General features: G+C 49.9%; 2 protein-coding genes across 5 annotated transcripts; one reads left to right on the top strand and one right to left on the bottom strand.

Annotated features, from left to right (window-relative positions):
• Positions 1-1,751: 1,751 nt before the first annotated feature.
• Positions 1,752-4,682, bottom strand: RACK1 (receptor for activated C kinase 1; the record flags this gene model as incomplete). Its single annotated transcript, XM_082077534.1, has 4 exons — positions 4,457-4,682; positions 2,710-2,881; positions 2,010-2,157; positions 1,752-1,898 (listed from the first exon to the last, which is right to left on the bottom strand). The coding sequence occupies exons 1-4, from the start codon at positions 4,563-4,565 to the stop codon at positions 1,752-1,754; spliced, it is 576 nt and encodes a 191-aa protein (XP_081933660.1). The 5' UTR covers positions 4,566-4,682.
• LOC309452878 (butyrophilin subfamily 1 member A1-like) lies at positions 4,667-18,229 on the top strand. Of its 4 annotated transcripts, none has more exons than XM_082077538.1 (28): positions 4,667-4,778; positions 5,401-5,676; positions 5,858-5,889; positions 6,026-6,046; positions 6,213-6,233; positions 6,327-6,347; positions 6,596-6,613; positions 7,050-7,070; positions 7,165-7,185; positions 7,360-7,380; positions 8,813-8,833; positions 9,044-9,064; positions 9,250-9,270; positions 9,354-9,374; positions 9,462-9,482; positions 9,564-9,584; positions 10,798-10,818; positions 10,901-10,921; positions 11,025-11,045; positions 11,302-11,322; positions 11,745-11,765; positions 12,714-12,734; positions 12,822-12,842; positions 12,989-13,009; positions 13,296-13,316; positions 14,083-14,106; positions 14,223-14,243; positions 15,869-18,229. In XM_082077538.1, the coding sequence occupies exons 3-28, from the start codon at positions 5,877-5,879 to the stop codon at positions 16,381-16,383; spliced, it is 1,032 nt and encodes a 343-aa protein (XP_081933664.1). In that variant the 5' UTR covers positions 4,667-4,778; positions 5,401-5,676; positions 5,858-5,876; the 3' UTR covers positions 16,384-18,229. The 4 variants fall into 4 exon arrangements, with proteins under 4 accessions (XP_081933664.1, XP_081933663.1, XP_081933666.1 ...); XM_082077537.1 differs by having other exon boundaries at positions 6,593-6,613; XM_082077540.1 differs by lacking the exon at positions 6,327-6,347 and having other exon boundaries at positions 6,593-6,613.
• The last annotated feature ends 256 nt before the right edge of the window (positions 18,230-18,485 follow it).

The following is an 18,485-nucleotide window of genomic DNA, read 5'->3' as shown; positions in this document are numbered from 1 at the left end:
GGGAAAAAAGGGTTAAACATCATTAACGGACCCTAAATGGTGAGATTTGGGGGGAAAAAAGGGTTAAACATCATTAACGGACCCTAAATGGTGAGATTTGGGGGGGAAAAAGGGGTTAAACATCATTAACGGACCCTAAATGGTGAGATTTGGGGGGGAAAAAGGGGTTAAAACATCATTAACGGACCCTAAATGGTGAGATTTGGGGGGAAAAAGGGGTTAAACATCATTAACGGACCCTAAATGGTGAGATTTGGGGGGGAAAAAGGGGTTAAAACATCATTAACGGACCCTAAATGGTGAGATTTGGGGGGAAAAAGGGGTTAAAACATCATTAACGGACCCTAAATGGTGAGATTTGGGGGGAAAAAGGGGTTAAACATCATTAACGGACCCTAAATGGTGAGATTTGGGGGGGAATAGGGGGTTAAACATCATTAAGGGACCCTAAATGGTGAGATTTGGGGGGGAATAGGGGGTTAGACATCATTAACGGACCCTAAATGGTGAGATTTGGGGGGGAATAGGGGGTTAAAACATCATTAAGGGACCCTAAATGGTGAGATTTGGGGGGGAATAGGGGTTAAACATCATTAACGGACCCTAAATGGTGAGATTTGGGGGGGAATAGGGGGTTAAACATCATTAAGGGACCCTAAATGGTGAGATTTGGGGGGGAATAGGGGGTTAGACATCATTAACGGACCCTAAATGGTGAGATTTGGGGGGAATAGGGGTTAAACATCATTAACGGACCCTAAATGGTGAGATTTGGGGGGGAATAGGGGGTTAAACATCATTAACGGACCCTAAATGGTGAGATTTGGGGGGGAAAAAGGGGTTAGACATCATTAACGGACCCTAAATGGTGAGATTTGGGGGGAAAAAGGGGTTAAACATCATTAACGGACCCTAAATGGTGAGATTTGGGGGGGAAAAAGGGGTTAAACATCATTAATGGACCCTAAATGGTGAGATTTGGGGGGAAAAAAGGGGTTAAACATCATTAACGGACCCTAAATGGTGAGATTTGGGGGGGAAAAAGGGGTTAAACATCATTAACGGACCCTAAATGGTGAGATTTGTGGGGAAAAGGGGGTTTTAATGTCACTAATGGACCCTAAATGGTGAGATTTGGGGGGGGACAAAAACACATGGGGAGAAAAAAAGGGGGTTAAATGCAACTAATTGTCCTAAATCTGGGGGTTTGGGCGGAAAAAACCCAACAATTTTGGGGTGTAAAAACCCAACAATTTTGGGGGGGAAAACCCAACAATTTGGGGGGGAAAAACCCAACAATTTGGGGGGGAAAAACTCCCACAAATTTGGAAGGAAAAACCCCACAATTTGGCGGGAAAAAACCCCACAATTTGGCGGGGAAAAAACCCACACTTTGGCGGGAAAAAACCCACACTTTGGCGGGAAAAAACCCACACTTTGGCGGAAAAAAACCAACAATTTGGCGGGAAAAAAACAACAATTTGGCGGGAAAAACTCCCACAATTTGGTGGGAAAAACCCAACAATCTGGGGGAAAAAAACCCCACAATTTGGCGGGAAAAACCCCCACAACTTGGCGGGAAAAACCCCCACAACTTGGCGGGAAAAACCCCCATAACTTGGCGGGAAAAACCCCCACAATGTGGCGGGAAAAAGGGGATTAAACATCACAACCGTACCATAAAAAGGGGATATAAGGGAAAGAAAACCACATGGGGAGGATAAAAGTGGGTTAAACGTCACTACCAAACCCTAAATCTTCAGATTTTTTGGGGGGGGAAAGCAGGTTTTGATTGATCTCACCTTAACGAGCTTGTCCCATCCGCAGGACACAATGATGGGGTTGCTGCTGTTGGGCGAGAAGCGCACGCACGACACCCATTCCGAGTGACTCTCATCCTGAAACACACAAAACCGCGCTGAGCAAACACCGAGCGGCGCTTCCCGGGCCCAAAACCACCCGTTTTCTCCCCAAAATCCACCCCGGGGGTGGGGTGTTTCAAGTCCCACCTGCACCGTGTATTTGCAGACGCCCAGAGTGTTCCAGAGCTTGATGGTTTTATCGCGGGAACCCGAGACGATTTGACGGTTGTCGGAGGAAAAGGCCACGCTCAGCACGTCCTTGGTGTGGCCAACGAAGCGCCGGGTGGTTGTGCCGCTGCGGGGGGTGGAAACGCCAAATTTCGCACCGAATCGCGCCAAAAACGGGCAAAAAATTCATATATTGGGTGAAAAAACCACACCGAGCGGGTTACGAAAACACCGGTTGCGTTTGGCTTCAATATGTTAAAAATGAGGCGACGTGGCGCCGTTTGCACAAATCTCAACCCCCGGAGCCCCAAAATGAGCCAAAAATGAGTTTAACGCCCCCATTGTGTGTCTCTCCCGTCATAATTGCAGGACGTGCTCGTCAGATCCCAAGGGATCGTCAGGTTTTTGTGTCATGTTTAATCATTGGGAGAAAAGGAGGTAATTTGGGGGAGTATTCGGCTTTTTCTGCGCTCGGGATGGCGGTGGGACAAAAACCACCCAAAAAGTTATAATTATAATTTAAATTATAATTATTCCCTTGTGCGGTTTAAGCGATTCCGGGGGAAAAACATGTTTTTAACACCGTTTCCGCTCATCCCGGGACGTCAAAATCCATTTCTGGACGTACGAAATCGCCTCGGTTTCGCTTTTTGGACCCAAAAGCCCGTCGGTGACTCACGTGGTGAGGTCCCAAAGGCGCAAAGTCCCGTCCCAGGAGCCCGAGAGGGCGAATTGCCCGTCCGAGGAGATAACGACGTCGCTAACGAAGTGCGAGTGGCCGCGCAGGGCGCGCTGCGGGATCCCGTAGTTGGTCTCGTCCCGCGTCAGCTTCCACATGATGATGGTTTTGTCTGGGGGGAGATGGGGAATGAAGGGTGTGGTCTCCCCTTCCCCCCCCTAATCCTTAATGGTCTCCCCCAACCCCCCCCCGTCCCTTACAATGGTCTCCCCATTAACATCCCCCTCCCAATAGTCTGGTCTGACACTTATCCCCCCCACCCCAGGTCAATGATCTCCCCCAAATATCTCCCCCCCTTCTGATGGTCTCCCCCTAAAAACATCCCCCCCCACCTTGGGCCAATGGTCTCCCCCAAACACCGCCTCCACTCACAATGGTCTCCTCCTAGGATCCTATTGATCCCCATTAATGTCACCCCTCAGTCTCCTCCAAGCCCCAGAGCCCCAGCTCTTCATTCCTCTCCTCACACGGGAGATGCTCCACTCCCTCCATCATCTTCATTGCCCTGCGCTGGACTCTCTCAACAGTTCCTTGTCCTTCTAGAACCTTCTAATCCCCCCCAGGTCCCATTGGCTTCTTGGCCACAAGGGCCAGTGCTGGCCCAGCCCACAGCACATGCTGCTCCCAGCTGGTCTCCCATCCAAGCACCGACCGGGCCCGACCCTGCTTAGCTTCCCACATCACACGAGATGGGGCGTGCTCAAGGGGCGGTGACTGCATATATTATATATATATTTGTATATATATGTTCCCCAAGTGTATCCTGACAGTATCTGAACTAAACCCTTTATTTAAGGACAGAGCAGAGGGGCAGCAGAACCTCTCTGACCTACCGACCACCCCCTTCTAACCCCCCCAGGTCCCATTGGCCTCCTGGTCTCCCATCCAAGCGCTGAGCGGGCCCGACCCTGCTTAGCTTCCCACATCACATGAGACTGGGTGTTCTCAGGGGGCTGTGGCTGCATATATTATATATATAAGTTCCCCAAGTCTATCCTGATAGTATCTGCACTAAACCCTTTGTTCAAAGGCAGAGCAGAGGGGCAGCAGAACCTCTCTGACCCACTGACCACCCCCTTCTAACCCCCCAGGTCCCATTGGCTTCCTGGCCACAAGGTCCCAGTGCTGTCCCATGGTCCCCCTGCTGTCCCCAGGCCCCCCAGGTCCCTTCTCACCGCTGCACCAGCCCCTTCCCAACTCACACTGGACCCTGCGGCTGTTCTGCCCACATACAGCACTCCACACTTGTTCTACTGCATTGAATTCTCCTCTCCAGCCTGTGCAAGTCTCTGGTGGCAGCACAGCTCCCAGTGTCACCAGCAAACCCACTGACAGTCACTCTATTCCCTCATCCAACTCATTGATGAATACACTGGATAATACTGGTCCCAGTACCGACCCTTGAGGGACTCCACTGTGACCAAGAGTCTTCCCCAAACACCCCCTTCACCTTCCCCATGGTCTCCCCCTGCCCTGGGCTGATGGTCTCCTCCAAACACCCCCTCCATTTACAGTGGTCTCCCCCTAAGCCCCCCACATTGGGCTGATGGTCTCCCCCTAAGACACACCACCCCCCCCCAAAGGCTGATGGTCTCTCCCAATCAGCCCCCCCTCTCCTTCCGATGGTCTCTCCCAATCAGCCCCCCCTCCCCTTCCGATGGTCGCCCCCACCCCCCCCACCCCTCACCCCTCGAGGCGGAGAGAATCATGTCCGGGAACTGCGGGGTGGTGGCGATCTGGGTCACCCAGCCATTGTGGCCCTTCAGGGTCCCCCGCAGGGTCATCTGCTCCGTCATGGCGGCGGCGATGAAGGGCCGATGGCGGCGGATTCAACGGAGGCCCCGGCCCGGTCCCGTCCGGGCGCCACTACTCTCCGCCAACGCGGGGACAGGAAAAGAAAGAGGTGGCGTCCGGCGGAAGCGGAAGTAGCCTTGCAGCTGTACGGCAGCGTGGCGGCGCGCGGGGCAACATGGCGGCGCGCAGGGCGCTGTACGGAAAGAGGCGTAGGGGTGAGTTTTGGTAATGGCGGGAGAATTTTTGGGGCTGGTTGTGGGATAGGGGGGATTCTGAGGGACAGGGAGGGACTCTCGGGGACAGGTCGCGTTTTGGAGGCCCTGGGGGACGGGGCTACGTGGGGGATATGGAGAGCCTGGGGAGGGCAACATGGCGGCGGGACAGCGGCCTGTAGGGGACGAGGGAAGAATTTGGGGCCCTGTGGGGGATTTGGGGGGCTGGTGGTGGGATGGGGGGGCTGTGGGGGACAGGATTTAAGCAAATAAACCGATTTTAAGCTTTAAAACCCAGGTTTTCATAAGAAAATCGCCCAGAAATCCACCCCGACCCCACAGGCACGACCAGGCCCTCAGGGGAGATAATTTGGCCACTAACGAAGACACGGCCGCTAATGAGACTTTTGCTAATTAATTTCCACATCTTAAATCCTCCCCCCCCCCCCAGCCCTTCCTAAGGGCGTCAAATGAACACCCACAAGCACCAAAGGTTGAAAACGCTTCGTCTTCTCGGGCCGCGTCGCCTTCGCTAATTAACACCACGAGTAATTTAGGAGCTGCGCTGATTTCTGCTTGAAAATATGATTATTTTTAATCGTTCTTCTTCTATTTTTCCTCTCAGGATCCTATTCGGGTTGTATCTATATCAGGGTCCTGCTCCTCGGCATTTGAACCGGCTAAAATTAGATGTTGGTTCATCCCTCCCGGCGCAGCTGTCGCCTCCGCCCCCAAATTAATTAAAATAAAGCGACTCTGTGTAACATTTTCCTCATGATCCGCCAAAAATCTGCAGCACGGACCAACCCCCACCTCAAAACAACCATTTCTGGCGCTGTGAACGCAAAAAACATGTATTTAAATCCAATTTGGATTCGTTAACACTCAACCGCGACGCTCGGTGAGTCTTATTTTTAATTACTACGGGGGGGGGGGGGGAAAGGGTAATTAGGGTTTATTCCCGGGGGGGTTTAGTGTGAAAAACACACCGGAAAATTCAATTATAGTGATTTTCTTGTCTGATTTAAGCGATTTAGGAGGAAAAATGGGGCGTTTTTAACTGTTTCTGCTCATCCCAACAGGTCCAAGAAGCTCCCGGTGATGATGGAGCCGGGTACGTATCAACACATTTATTAACGCCACACCCAAATAACCCAATTTCGCCCCATTTGAGGGCATTTAGTCTCTTTTTTGCTATGTTTTTTAACCTTTATTTAATGTTTTTACCTTTATTTCGTCTTTTTTTGAAGGGAAAAGGAGCGCGGACCACGGTAGGTGATTTTTGTTCCTTTTCCCATCGAAATAAATCTCATTATTCTACATCTCCTCATGCCAATAAAGAAACATAAATACAAATTATAACCCAATTCCTATCGCACAAATTAGAAAAAAAACCCAAAATACTCATTTAGAGCTGAATTTTCTGTTTCTTTGTAGAACAACGAGACGCAAAAATCAGTAAGTTCCTGGTTTTTGCTGGTTTTCCCCTTTTTCCTCCGGTCAAAACTCGGGGGTGAAGCCTTGAATTCATCTTTATTTTGTTATTTTAAGGGAAATTAACGGAAGAATTTGGTGAGTTATTCACTTTCCTTAGCCCTCCCGAAATTTCCATTTGTTAATGTCTTGTATAGATTTATTTCCTATTTACTTTCACACATTTATTCATATTTTACATCAATTTATTACTTGATTTCCGATGCATTTATTCATGTATTATTGCAGTTTATATTTTTATAACTATATTTTTCTCTTTTCTTTATTATTAATTTCTCAATCTCCAAATACACACGTTCTTTATATATTTTTATTCACTTTAGAAGAAAACGACACTGAACATGGTGAGTGTGGATTTGGGGTCTCCCCCAAACACCCCCTCCATTCACAATGGTCTCCCCCAAACACCCCCTTCACCTTCCCAGTGGTCTCCCAAGACCCCCCCATTGGGCTGATGGTCTCCCCCAAACACCCCCTCCATTCACAATGGTCTCCCCTAGGACCCCCCCATTGGGCTGATGGTCTCTCCCTACAACCACCTCCCCCTTGAGTCAATGCTCTACGTTTAATTTTGTAACGTTTTAATTTTTTAATCCCTTCTCATCAACCTCATGCAATCAAAACGTGATTTTACCCCGGGTTGTGTATTCGATTTAAAGCCCATATTAATTTATTTGCTTTGATTTAAGGCAAATCACGGCAGAGCCGGGTAAGATATTTTATTTCCATCAGATTTGCTTTGCGTTCATTGATTATTTTTCCTTTTTAATCCACTTCCAGGCGAATGCGACGCAAAAATCAGTAAGTGCGATTCCGCTTGTTCGGGGGGTAACCGCAATATTTTCACATTTAATAATCATTTTTTCTGCCTTTTTTTCCTTCCTTTTTTTCCCAGAGGAACGTGACAGAAAAATCAGTAAGTGTCGCTTTTTCCTTGTATTTTGGGGGTAAAAACCACCCTATTTGGGGGCGGAGGAACCTTTGTCAGTGAAAAATGGCAAATTAGAACGTTTTTTCCCCAAGTCTTTGCATTTCCTGCAGAGAAATGCCCCCAAATTCACAGAAATGTTGGTTTTTTTCCTTTTTGCAGCCAAACTCGCAGCAGAAATCCGTAAGTCTTTGTCTGCGCTAAGCAGGGTCGGGACCGGTCAGTGCTTGGATGGGAGACCTTATATATATATATATATGTATATATATATATACCCAGCCATAGCACCCTGAGAATGCCTGATGTGGGAAGCTAAGCAGGGTCGGGACCGGTCAGTGCTTGGATGGGAGACCTTATATATATATATATATATAGATATATATATATATATACCCAGCCATAGCACCCTGAGAATGCCTGATGTGGGAAGCTAAGCAGGGTCGGCCCCGGTCAGCGCTTGGATGGGAGACCAGGAAGCCAGTGGGACCTGGGGGGTTAGAAGGGGGTGGTCAGTAGGTCAGAGAGGTTCTGCTGCCCCTCTGCTCTGCCCTTGAATAAAGGGTTTAGTGCAGATACTGTCAGGATACACTTGGGGAACATATATATGCATATATATATATATAATATATGCAGCCACAGCCCCCTGAGCACGCCCCATCTCATGTGATGTGGGAAGCTAAGCAGGGTCGGCCCCGCTCAGCACTTGGATGGGAGACCAGGAGGCCAATGGGACCTGGGGGGGTTAGAAGGGGGTGGTCAGTAGGTCAGAGAGGTTCTGCTGCCCCTCTGCTCTGCCCGTGAATAAAGGGTTTAGTGCAGATACTGTCAGGATACACTTGGGGAACATATATATACATATATATATATAATATATGCAGCCACAGCCCCCTGAGAACGCCCCATCTCATGTGATGTGGGAAGCTAAGCAGGGTCGGCCCCGCTCAGTGCTTGGATGGGAGACCAGCTGGGAAGGGGGGGGTCAGTGGGTCAGAGAGGTTCTGCCCCTCTGCTCTGCCCGTAAATAAAGGGATTAGTTCAGATACTATCAGGATATATTTGGGGAACTCATATGTACATATATGTATATAGTATATGCAGCCATAGCACCCTGAGAACGCCCCATCTCATGTGATGTGGGAAGCTAAGCAGGGTCGGGCCCGGTCAGTGCTTGGATGGGAGACCAGCTGGGTCAGAGAGGTTCTGCTGCCCTTCTGCTCTGCCCTTGGATAAAGGGTTTAGTTCAGATACTGTCAGGACATACTTGGGGAACTCATATGTACATATATAGATATGTATATAGTATATGCAGCCACACCACCCAGAGAACGCCCCATCTCATGTGATGTGGGAAGCTAAGCAGGGTCGGGCCCGGTCAGCGCTTGGATGGGAGACCAGGGAGGTTCTCCCGCCCCTCTGCTCTGCCCCATGAGGCCGCACCTGGGTCATCGTGTCCAGTTCTGGATCTTTCCAGGTCCCTCCCGCTCTCTGACATTCTGGGGTTCTCTGAAGCCTCTTGACACAAAAAAACAGGTTCAGGCTTCAAAACCTTTCTCCTGGGCTCAACTCCTGTCACGTCAATTGGTCTAATTAATCCTTTCCCTTTCTTATTTCCCAGGCAGACTCACCGCGCTGCTGGGTAAGTTGGAATTTTGTACAGAACCTCCCGTTTTAATTCCATTTCTGTGTAATTTTATGGAGGTGCTTGGCCAGGCCTCACTAGGCCTCATGCATTTCGCTTTGGAGTTTTGGCGTCAAAACCACAAAAAGGGCAATTCCCGATTCAGAAAACCAACCCAAATAACCCCAAAATGCTGGATTTAATACTTTTTCTTTCCTTTTCATCCAGGGGAGCGAGACGTGAGGCTTCGTAAGTGACGTTTTCCTCCTGAGGCCTAAAATTTAGGGGTAAAGGCTGAACCATCTTCCCCCAAAACCTCATTTTCCTGCATTTCCTGCACTTTTCTCGTTCCATAAACTTAAACCAGAAAATTATTTACACAGAGAGAAAGGTACGAATAAATTTAACCAAATCTTGTATTTCTCTCTCTTCAGGGAAACTCACCGGGGAACTCGGTAAATCGTTTTATTTCCTATATTATGGGGGGCAAAGAGCGGCCGGGGGTGCTGAAAACTGATTGTTTTGTGGGTTTTTTTAGCAAAACGTGACGCAACCATCAGTAAGTGACATTTTCCCTCCCCACCTCGTGACGGTTCGAGTCGCGTTCCGGAAATTAACGGGAATTCGTGTTATTTTCTGGTTTAAGGGATATTTACGCTGGAGCTTGGTGAGTCCATTTCCCTCTTTGTTGTGGTGTTTGTTATTTTTTTTAAATTATTATATTGATGTTTTTCCCTTTTTTTTTCAGGGCAGCAGAACACAAAAATCGGTAGGTTTGCTGTTTTCCTGCCGAAATTTCCGGTTGAATTTGGGAGGGAATCGCCTCAAAAATCACCAGCTAGTCACAGGAAGGCAGGAGAACCTCTGCATATATTGTATATGTGTATATGTATATGTTCCCCAAGTCTATCCTGATAGTATGTGAACTAAACCCTTTATTCGAGGGCAGAGCAGAGGGGCAGGAGAACCTGCCTGGACCCAGCTGGTCTCCCATCCAAGTGCTGACCGGGCCCGACCCTGCTGAGCTTCCCACATCACATGAGATGGGGCGTGCTCAAGGTGCTTGGCTGCATATTATATATACATGTATATATATATATGTATGTATATGTATGTTCCCCAAGTATATCCTGCCCCTTTTTTCGATGGCAGAGCAGAGGGGCAGAACCTCTCTGACCCACTGAGCACCCCCTTCCCAGCTGGTCTCCCATCCAAGCGCTGAGCGGGCCCGACCCTGCTTAGCTTCCCACATCACATGAGATGGGGCAATCCCAGGGGGCTGTGGCTGCATATGTTATATATGTAGGGTCCCCAAGCATATCCTGGTAGTATCTGCACTAAACCCTTTATTCACGGGCAGAGCAGAGGGGCAGGAGAACCTCTCTGACCCACTGACCACCCCCTTCTAACCCCCCAGGTCCCATTGGCTTCCTGGCCACAAGGTCCCAGTGCTGGCTCATGGTCCCCCTGCTGTCCCCAGGCCCCCCAGGTCCCTTCTCACCGCTGCACCAGCCCCTTCCCAACTCACACTGGACCCCGGGGTTGTTCCTGCCCAGATTCAAGACTCCACAGTCACCCAGCACGGCCCCTGGGGCACTGCACTGGCTCCAGGCCTCAGCTGGACTCTGCCCATTGACCACACTGTCAATGCCTCACTCCAGTCCAGGTAGACCATGCCCACCGCTCTGCCGTCATCCATCCACCTCATGTCCTCGGAGAAGTCAATGAGGTTGGGCAAGCACGACTTCCCCTTGGTGACGCCACACTGACCACCCCTCATGACCCTCTTATACTTTATATACCTTGAGATGGCACCAAGGAGAAGCCGTTCCATCACTTTCCCAGGGATGGAGATAAGGCCGACCGGTCTATAGTTCCCCAGGTCCTTCTTCCCTCCACTCCTGAGACACCTCTATTACCATCTACCTGCAGGAAAGCTTAAAAACCCCCATTAAAATTAACCCTTTCATTCTATTTTTCAGGCGAACTCACCGCGGACGTCGGTGAGTGATTTTCCCCATTAATCTCAATTTGTAGATGGGAACGATAAGCCCGGAATCATCATTTATTCCCCTTAATTCTTAGGCGAGTGCAACAGGAAACTCCGTAAGCGCCTTTTTAACCGCTAAGATCTCAACGTTTATTGTGTCATCGGCAAAAAGGAACATCACAAAATCCCTGTTTTCCGCTTTATTTCCTCAATTTCAAGGTCGACACGCGGCAGAACTCGGTGAGAAATTTCCCTCTTTTGCTCAAAATTGACCTTTTTTGGCGCTTTTCTCCGCGGATCCAAAATTTTTAAGGCCTCGTTTGTGTTTTAATCAACTTTTGCCATGCGAAACTGGGATGTTTTCAATAAATACTCCCCGAAATACAACTTCCACATAGAAAACCAGCTCTAAATTAAACCCCGCGCGGAGTTTGGCTTTGGCACTTGTGCAGCTCAATTACACGCTAATTAATTGTTAATTTCTGATTATTTCTAGCGGAACGGGACGAGAAAATCTGTAAGTTCCCCCGCGCGGCCGCGTTCGCTGTTTTCTATATTTATAGATGAGCTCATGAGCAACATGAACCTGGAAATAACCACGAGGGGGGGAATAAATAGAATTAAGCATAAAATCACCTCCCAAGCAGAAAATAACCAATTAAACCCCATATTTCCTTTATTTTTTCGCTGATACAGCGTTTTCCTTCCTCCCTCAAAACCCCAATTGCGTCACATGTGGATTTTTGGGGGCGCCCGAGCGCGTTCTCCACCCATAAATATGAATTTAGTCGAGGCTAAATCCGTATTTTAAGCAATAAACAGCGCAATAAATAGAATAAAGTCATTTAAAAGGCCCAAAAAACTGCGCTGATAATTAAGAATATGGAAAGGCAAAAGCGATTTCTTGTCATTTATGCCATTTTTTTGGTTTTATTTTAGGGGAAAACGAAGCGGAAATAAGTAAGTTATGTATTATGTAAGTTATATAAGTAAGTTATATATTATGCCGTAATTTGATTTTTTTTTTTTTTAAGTTTTAAATGTTTACAAAATTCTTTGAAATTCCAATAGAATAAAAATGGGTTTTCCCCACAGAAATTCCCTTCAAATCCATTTACGGGAATGGGGGAAAAAGGACGGATTTAGGGTTCGGGTTGACGGCTGTTGTTTCCATATTGCAAATGTATAATTCTCACTTGTAGAATATGTAGAATCACAGCGTGGACAGGGTTGGAAGAGCCCTCGTTGATCATCCAGCCCAACCCCTGGTCCAACGCCCATCGCGTCCCTTGTCCTGCCGACTACGCCGTTTTGATCCAGGCCAGGATCCCATTGGCCGTCTTGGCCGCACTGTTGGCTCATGTTGAGCCCCCCCAGGTCCCTTTTGGCCACTCGGTGCCCACCCTGCAGGGGGGTGTGGTGGCCAAAGAGCTGGACCCGCGCTTGGCCTTGTTGAGCTTCGTCCCATTGGAACGGCCCGTTCTCCCAGTCCATCCACGTAGAAGGATCTGGAGCTGCGGAAGGACAAGGGAAGTGGCTGGAATGGCTGCCCAGGGAGGTGGTGGATTGGGCCACCAACTGGAGCTTGACCGTGGCGCTTAGTGCCACGATCCGTCAACGGGCTGGAGTTGGACCAAGGCTTGGGCTTGATCTCCGAGGTCTTTTCCAACGCGGTCCATCCAGCAGTTCGACCCTCCCTCCCAACCTGTTGTCACCATGATGGTCTCAACCCCCCCATCTAAACCATCCCTAGAGACCCAACAGCGCCCCCTGGGGCCCCGGGGGTGCGATGCAGCCCCATTGCCCAGCACTCTGGTCCAGTCCTTACCCGCTTGTCCCAGCTTTTGCAGGTGTTAAAAAGCTCCTTTTCAACCTAAAATGCCTCTTTAACGTTCTTTTTAATTCAAGGGTGCCTGACCGAGCTGCTGGGTACGTGGAGGATTCAACGTTCGGAACGCGAAATCCGTGCAAAAACGGCCCCAATTGGTAAAAACAGCAATTTTGTTCTTTTCACAGGGGACCGAGATTTGGAAATTCGTGAGTTTATTCCGCGGAATCTTCTCCAAAAAAAAAAAAAGGGAGAAATTCCCATATTTTGACTATTTTTTTGTGTGCAAAAAATCTAGAATTGGAGGCAAAGTGGTTCAATTAATTAATTTTTCTCTTTGTTCTTTGATTTTTAGGCAACCAGGATTGTGTCATTAGTGAGTGTGGGGGTTGATTTGCTGGGGGTGGTTTCGCTGCTGCTGGTTTGGCTTAAAAAAATCCCTAAATTAATTTAATTAGGTACAAAATAATTCAATTAAGAGGCGTGAGAGTATCAGGTTTGGCTTTAAAAATGTCTATTAATTGGATTAAGTAAAAGAGAAATGGAATTAAGGAAAAATAAATGGAATTAAGGAAAAATAAATGGAATTAAGAGGTGTGCGAGTGTCCGCCCCCGCTAGAGAAAAACCTTAATTAAAGAAATGTCATTATTTCCTTTTTCAGGGAAGTTGCGGGAGGAGCTCGGTGAGTCGGTTTTATTCCCTTTTTGAAGTGAATTTGGGGGTTTATGGGTGGCGGAGGATTTGGGTTGGTTAATAACGTCTGGTTGTACAAGACACTGAATGGGGATACGTGGGAAAGGTTTATCTCGCAGGGGGAAAAGGATGATGGGATGGGAATTAGCAGGGAACATATGGAGAGCTTTGAACTATAACATATATAAAATATATGCAGCCACAGCCCCCTGAGCACGCCCCATCTCACCTGATGTGGGAAGCTAAGCAGGGTCGGGCCCGGTCGGTGCTTGGATGGGAGACCAGGAGGCCAATGGGACCTGGGGGGGTTAGAAGGGGGTGGTCAGTGGGTCAGAGAGGTTCTCCTGCCCCTCTGCTCTGTCCTTAAATAAAGGGTTTAGTGCAGATACTACCAGGATACACTTGGGGAACATATATATACATATATATATAATATATGCAGCCGCAGCCCCCTGAGAATGCCCCATATTGTCTAATCTGGGAAGCTAAGCAGGGTCGGGCCCGGTCAGTGCTTGGATGGGAGACCAGGGAGGTTCTCCCGCCCCTCTGCTCTGCCCCATGAGGCCGCACCTGGGTCATCGTGTCCAGTTCTGGATCTTTCCAGGTCCCTCCCGCTCTCTGACATTCTGGGGTTCTGTGTTTTGCTGGGTTTTCCCTCATAATTGGGGTTGTTGTGTTCTCTGGAATTTCAGATGCTGCAGGTGACGTTTAAAAATCAAATTATAAATATTTACCTCTTATTTTCTTTTCTTTAGCGGAATTAAAGTATCGAGAAGCTGGTAAGTGAATTATTTTCCTTTCTCTTGAAAAAATATTTAGAATATTGAAGGGAATTTGTAATTTAACATTTTCTAATGTATTCATTTTATGAACTTTTTCTATTGTGCGTTTTTAGGGAAAGAGGAAGAAAAAATCGGTGAGTAAATTAGAAATGTAGGGATTTGGTTCGGTGGGTGACGGGGGCGGAATATCCCTGTGAAACCCCAAAATATTGTAATACATCTCCCAAAGTTTCCCAAAAGTGGCTTAAAATGGGTCGGAATTTTAGTTTTTCAGCCTTTCTAAAATTCCCTTTAATTTTTCCTCCCTGTTTTCCCGCCGTTTCCCTTTTCCACCTCATTTCTTCACTATTTCCCGCCATTTCCACCCCCTTTTCCCACCGTTTCCCTTTTCCCCTGTTTTCCCGCCTTTCCCTTTTCCACCCCATTTCTTCACTATTTCCCGCCGTTTCCACCCCGTTTTCCCGCTGTTTCCGCCCCGTTTTCCCACCATTTCCCATTTCTGCCCCATTTTCCCACCGTTTCCTTTATCCACCCCGTTTTCTTGCCATTTCCCATTTCCGCCCCGTTTTCGCACCATTTCCGCCCCATTTTCCCACCGTTTCCCTTTTCTGCCCCGTTTTCCCGCTGTTTCCACCCCATTTTCCCACCGTTTCCTTTATCCGCCCTGTTTTCTGCCCCGTTTTCTCGCCATTTCCCTTTTCCACCCCATTTTCCCACCACTTCCCTTTTCTGCCCCGTTTTCCTGCCGTTTCCGCCCCGTTTTCCTGCCGTTTCCCTTTTCCGCCCCGTTTTCCCACCATTTCCCGTTTCCACCCCCTTTTCCCACCGTTTCCCGTTCCCGCCCCGTTTTCCCGCTGTTTCCTTTATCCGCCCCGTTTTCTCGCCATTTCCCTTTTCCGCCCCGTTTTCCCACCATTTCCCGTTTCCACCCTGTTTTCCCACCGGTTCCTTTATCCGCCCCGTTTTCCCACCATTTCCGTTTTCCCGCCGTTTCCGCCCCGTTTTCCCGCCGTTTCCTTTATCCGCCCCGTTTTCCCGCCGTTTCCTTTATCCGCCCCGTTTTCCCGCCGTTTCCTTTATCCGCCCCGTTTTCCCGCCATTTCCCTTTTCCGCCCCGTTTTCCCACCATTTCCCGTTTCCACCCTGTTTTCCCACCGGTTCCTTTATCCGCCCCGTTTTCCCACCATTTCCGTTTTCCTGCCGTTTCCGCCCCGTTTTCCCGCCGTTTCCTTTATCCGCCCCGTTTTCCCGCCATTTCCTTTATCCGCCCCGTTTTCCCGCCGTTTCCTTTATCCGCCCCGTTTTCTCGCCATTTCCCTTTTCCGCCCCATTTTCCCACCATTTCCCGTTTCCACCCTGTTTTCCCACCGGTTCCTTTATCCGCCCCGTTTTCCCACCATTTCCGTTTTCCCGCCGTTTCCGCCCCGTTTTCCCGCCGTTTCCGCCCCGTTTTCCCGCCGTTTCCTTTATCCGCCCCGTTTTCCCGCCGTTTCCTTTATCCGCCCCGTTTTCCCGCCGTTTCCTTTATCCGCCCCGTTTTCCCGCCGTTTCCTTTATCCGCCCCGTTTTCCCACCGTTTCCTTTATCCGCCCCGTTTTCTCGCCATTTCCCTTTTCCGCCCCGTTTTCCCACCATTTCCCATTTCCACCCCGTTTTCCCGCCGTTTCCTTTATCCGCCCCGTTTTCCCGCCGTTTCCTTTATCCGCCCCGTTTTCCCGCCGTTTCCCTTTCCCGCCCCGTTCTCCCGCCGTCCCCGCAGCCGACGTGACCCTGGACGCCGGCACCGCCCACCCGCGCCTCCTGCTGTCCCGCGACCTGCGCTCGGTGCGCTGGGAGTTCGGCGCCGACGCGCCCCCCGCCGGCCCCGAGCGCTTCGACGCCGACCCCTGCGTCCTGGGCCGCCAGAGCTTCGCCTCGGGCCGCCACGCCTGGACCGTGGACCTGACCCGCGGCCAGTTCTGCGCCGTGGGCGTCGCCAAAGAGTCGCGGCCGCGCAAGGGACCCGGCGCCTTCACCCCCGAGGGCGGCGTCTGGGCCGTGCAGCGCTGGGGCTTCAAGAGCAGGGCGCTGACCGACCCCCCCGTGCTCCTGGACCTGCCGCGGGTGCCCAAAAAGATCCGGATTTGCCTCAATTACGAGGTGGGGGAGGTGGCGTTTTTCGACGCGGAGAACCACGCGCCCATCTTCAGGTTCCCGCCCGCGGCGTTCGCCGGCGAGCGGCTCCGGCCCTGGTTTTGGGTGGAGTTTGGGTCCGTTTCGTTGGTTCGGCCTTGAGCGGCGGAGCCGCCGCGTTGCGTGGGGATTCCAACAACTCGGGGCAGCGGGACGGAAAACGGAACCGCGTGGAACCACATGGAACCATGTCGAACCGCGTTGAACCACGTTGAACCACGTCAAACTGCGTTGAACCATGTTGAACTGCATCAAACCACATTGAACCACATTGAACCGCGTCAAACCGTGTTGAACCGCGTCAAACCGTGTTGAACCACGTCAAACCATGTTGAACCGTGTCAAACCACGTCGAACCACGTTGAACCGCGTCAAACCACGTTGAACCGCGTCAAACCGTGTTGAACCGCGTCAAACCGTGTTGAACCGCGTCAAACCGTGTTGAACCGCGTCAAACCGTGTTGAACCGCGTCAAACCGTGTTGAACCGCGTCAAACCACGTCGAACCACGTTGAACCGCGTCAAACCACGTTGAACCACATTGAACCATGCTGAACCGCGTTGAACCACGTCAAACCATGTTGAACCACGTTGAGCTGCATCAAACCACGTTGAACCATGTTGAACCGCGTTAAACTGCATCAAACCACGTCGAACCGCGTCGAACCATGTTGAACCGTGTTGAACCGCGTCCAACCACGTCGAACCACATTGAACCATGTTGAACCGCGTCAAACCACGTTGAACCACATTGAACCGTGTCAAACCACGTTGAACCGTGTCGAACCACGTCGAACCGTGTTGAACCGCGTCAAACTACGTTGAACCACGTCAAACCATGTCGAACCACACTGAACCACGTCAAACCATGTCGAACCACATTGAACTACGTCGAACCGCGTCAAACCACGTCAAACCACGTTGAACCGCATCAAACCACGTCAAACCACGTCGAACCGTGTTCTCCACCGTTCCAAACCGTCCCACGTGTCCCCAGCGGAAGGTACCAGAAGGTCGGCCCGACCCCGACGTCTTCCAGTTGGGGTTGACGTGGAAACTTCAACTGTTTGAGTCGGTTTTAGAGCATTTTGGGTGGGGAACCATTGAGGAGCTTCTTGGGCGACCATTGAAGAACCTTCTTGGGCAACCATTGAGGGACCTTGGGCGACCATTGAAGAACCTTCTTGGGCGACCATTGAAGAACCTTCTTGGGCAACCATTGAAGAACCTTCTTGGGCAACCATTGAAGGACCTTCTTGGGCGACCATTGAAGGACCTTCTTGGGCGACCATTGAAGGACCTTCTTGGGCGACCATTGAAGGACCTTCTTGGGCAACCATTGAAGGACCTTCTTGGGCAACCATTGAAGGACCTTCTTGGGCGACCATTGAAGGACCTTCTTGGGCGACCATTGAAGGACCTTCTTGGGCGACCATTGAAGGACCTTCTTGGGCGACCATTGAAGGACCTTCTTGGGCGACCATTGAAGGACCTTCTTGGGCGACCATTGAAGGACCTTCTTGGGCGACCATTGAAGAACCTTCTTGGGCGACCATTGAGGGACCTTGGGTGACCATTGAGGAGCTTTTTGGGCAACCATTGAAGGACCTTCTTGGGCAACCATTGAAGGACCTTGGGCAACCATTGAAGGACCTTGGGCAACCATTGAAGGACCTTGGGCAACCATTGAGGAGCTTTTTGGGCAACCATTGAAGAACCTTCTTGGGCAACCATCTCACAGACCTTAATTAACACTAATTAATTCCCCTTTAAGCCCAGCTCGTTTCCCCCCCACGTTGCCCAGTGGGTCCTTCCAATAAACCACAAGAACCTCCAGCGCGTTCGGTTCTTCTTCCAGCGGGTGGTAATTACCGTAATTACTGTAATTACCGTAATCACCGCTCCTTCTGTCATTGGGAGGGGGCGAAATATATAATAATAGATCATTTTCACTCGGTTTTTAATCCTCTTTTCCAATTAACGACCAATTTAGCAATTTTAAATTGACATTGCGCCACTTGAAACGCACATTTTGCTCTGTTAAACCCAGTTTTAGCCACTTTAAGTGGCTATTTCACCATTTTAAGCCGCTATTTCGCGATATCGGGGGAGTTTTGCCGCTCCGGGTTCAGTTTCCAGTGCGTGTCCCCCCCCCACCCGCACCCCAAATTTGGGGCCGTTTGGGATGTCCCAAACCCCCAAAT

Source organism: Streptopelia decaocto (assembly GCF_964273445.1).
Source record: "Streptopelia decaocto genome assembly, contig: HAP1_SCAFFOLD_910, whole genome shotgun sequence".
Taxonomy (NCBI): Eukaryota; Metazoa; Chordata; class Aves; order Columbiformes; family Columbidae; genus Streptopelia; species Streptopelia decaocto.
This window is presented reverse-complemented; position numbering and strand designations above follow the sequence as displayed.

What these genes read in the sequence shown, in the direction of transcription:
- LOC309452878 (XM_082077537.1), top strand. An exon ending in CGAATGCGACGCAAAAATCA is followed by an intron (nt 7,071 to 7,164) that starts GTAAGTGCGATT and finishes TTTTTTTCCCAG; the next exon opens with AGGAACGTGACAGAAAAATC. An exon ending in CAACCAGGATTGTGTCATTA is followed by an intron (nt 13,010 to 13,295) that starts GTGAGTGTGGGG and finishes TTCCTTTTTCAG; the next exon opens with GGAAGTTGCGGGAGGAGCTC.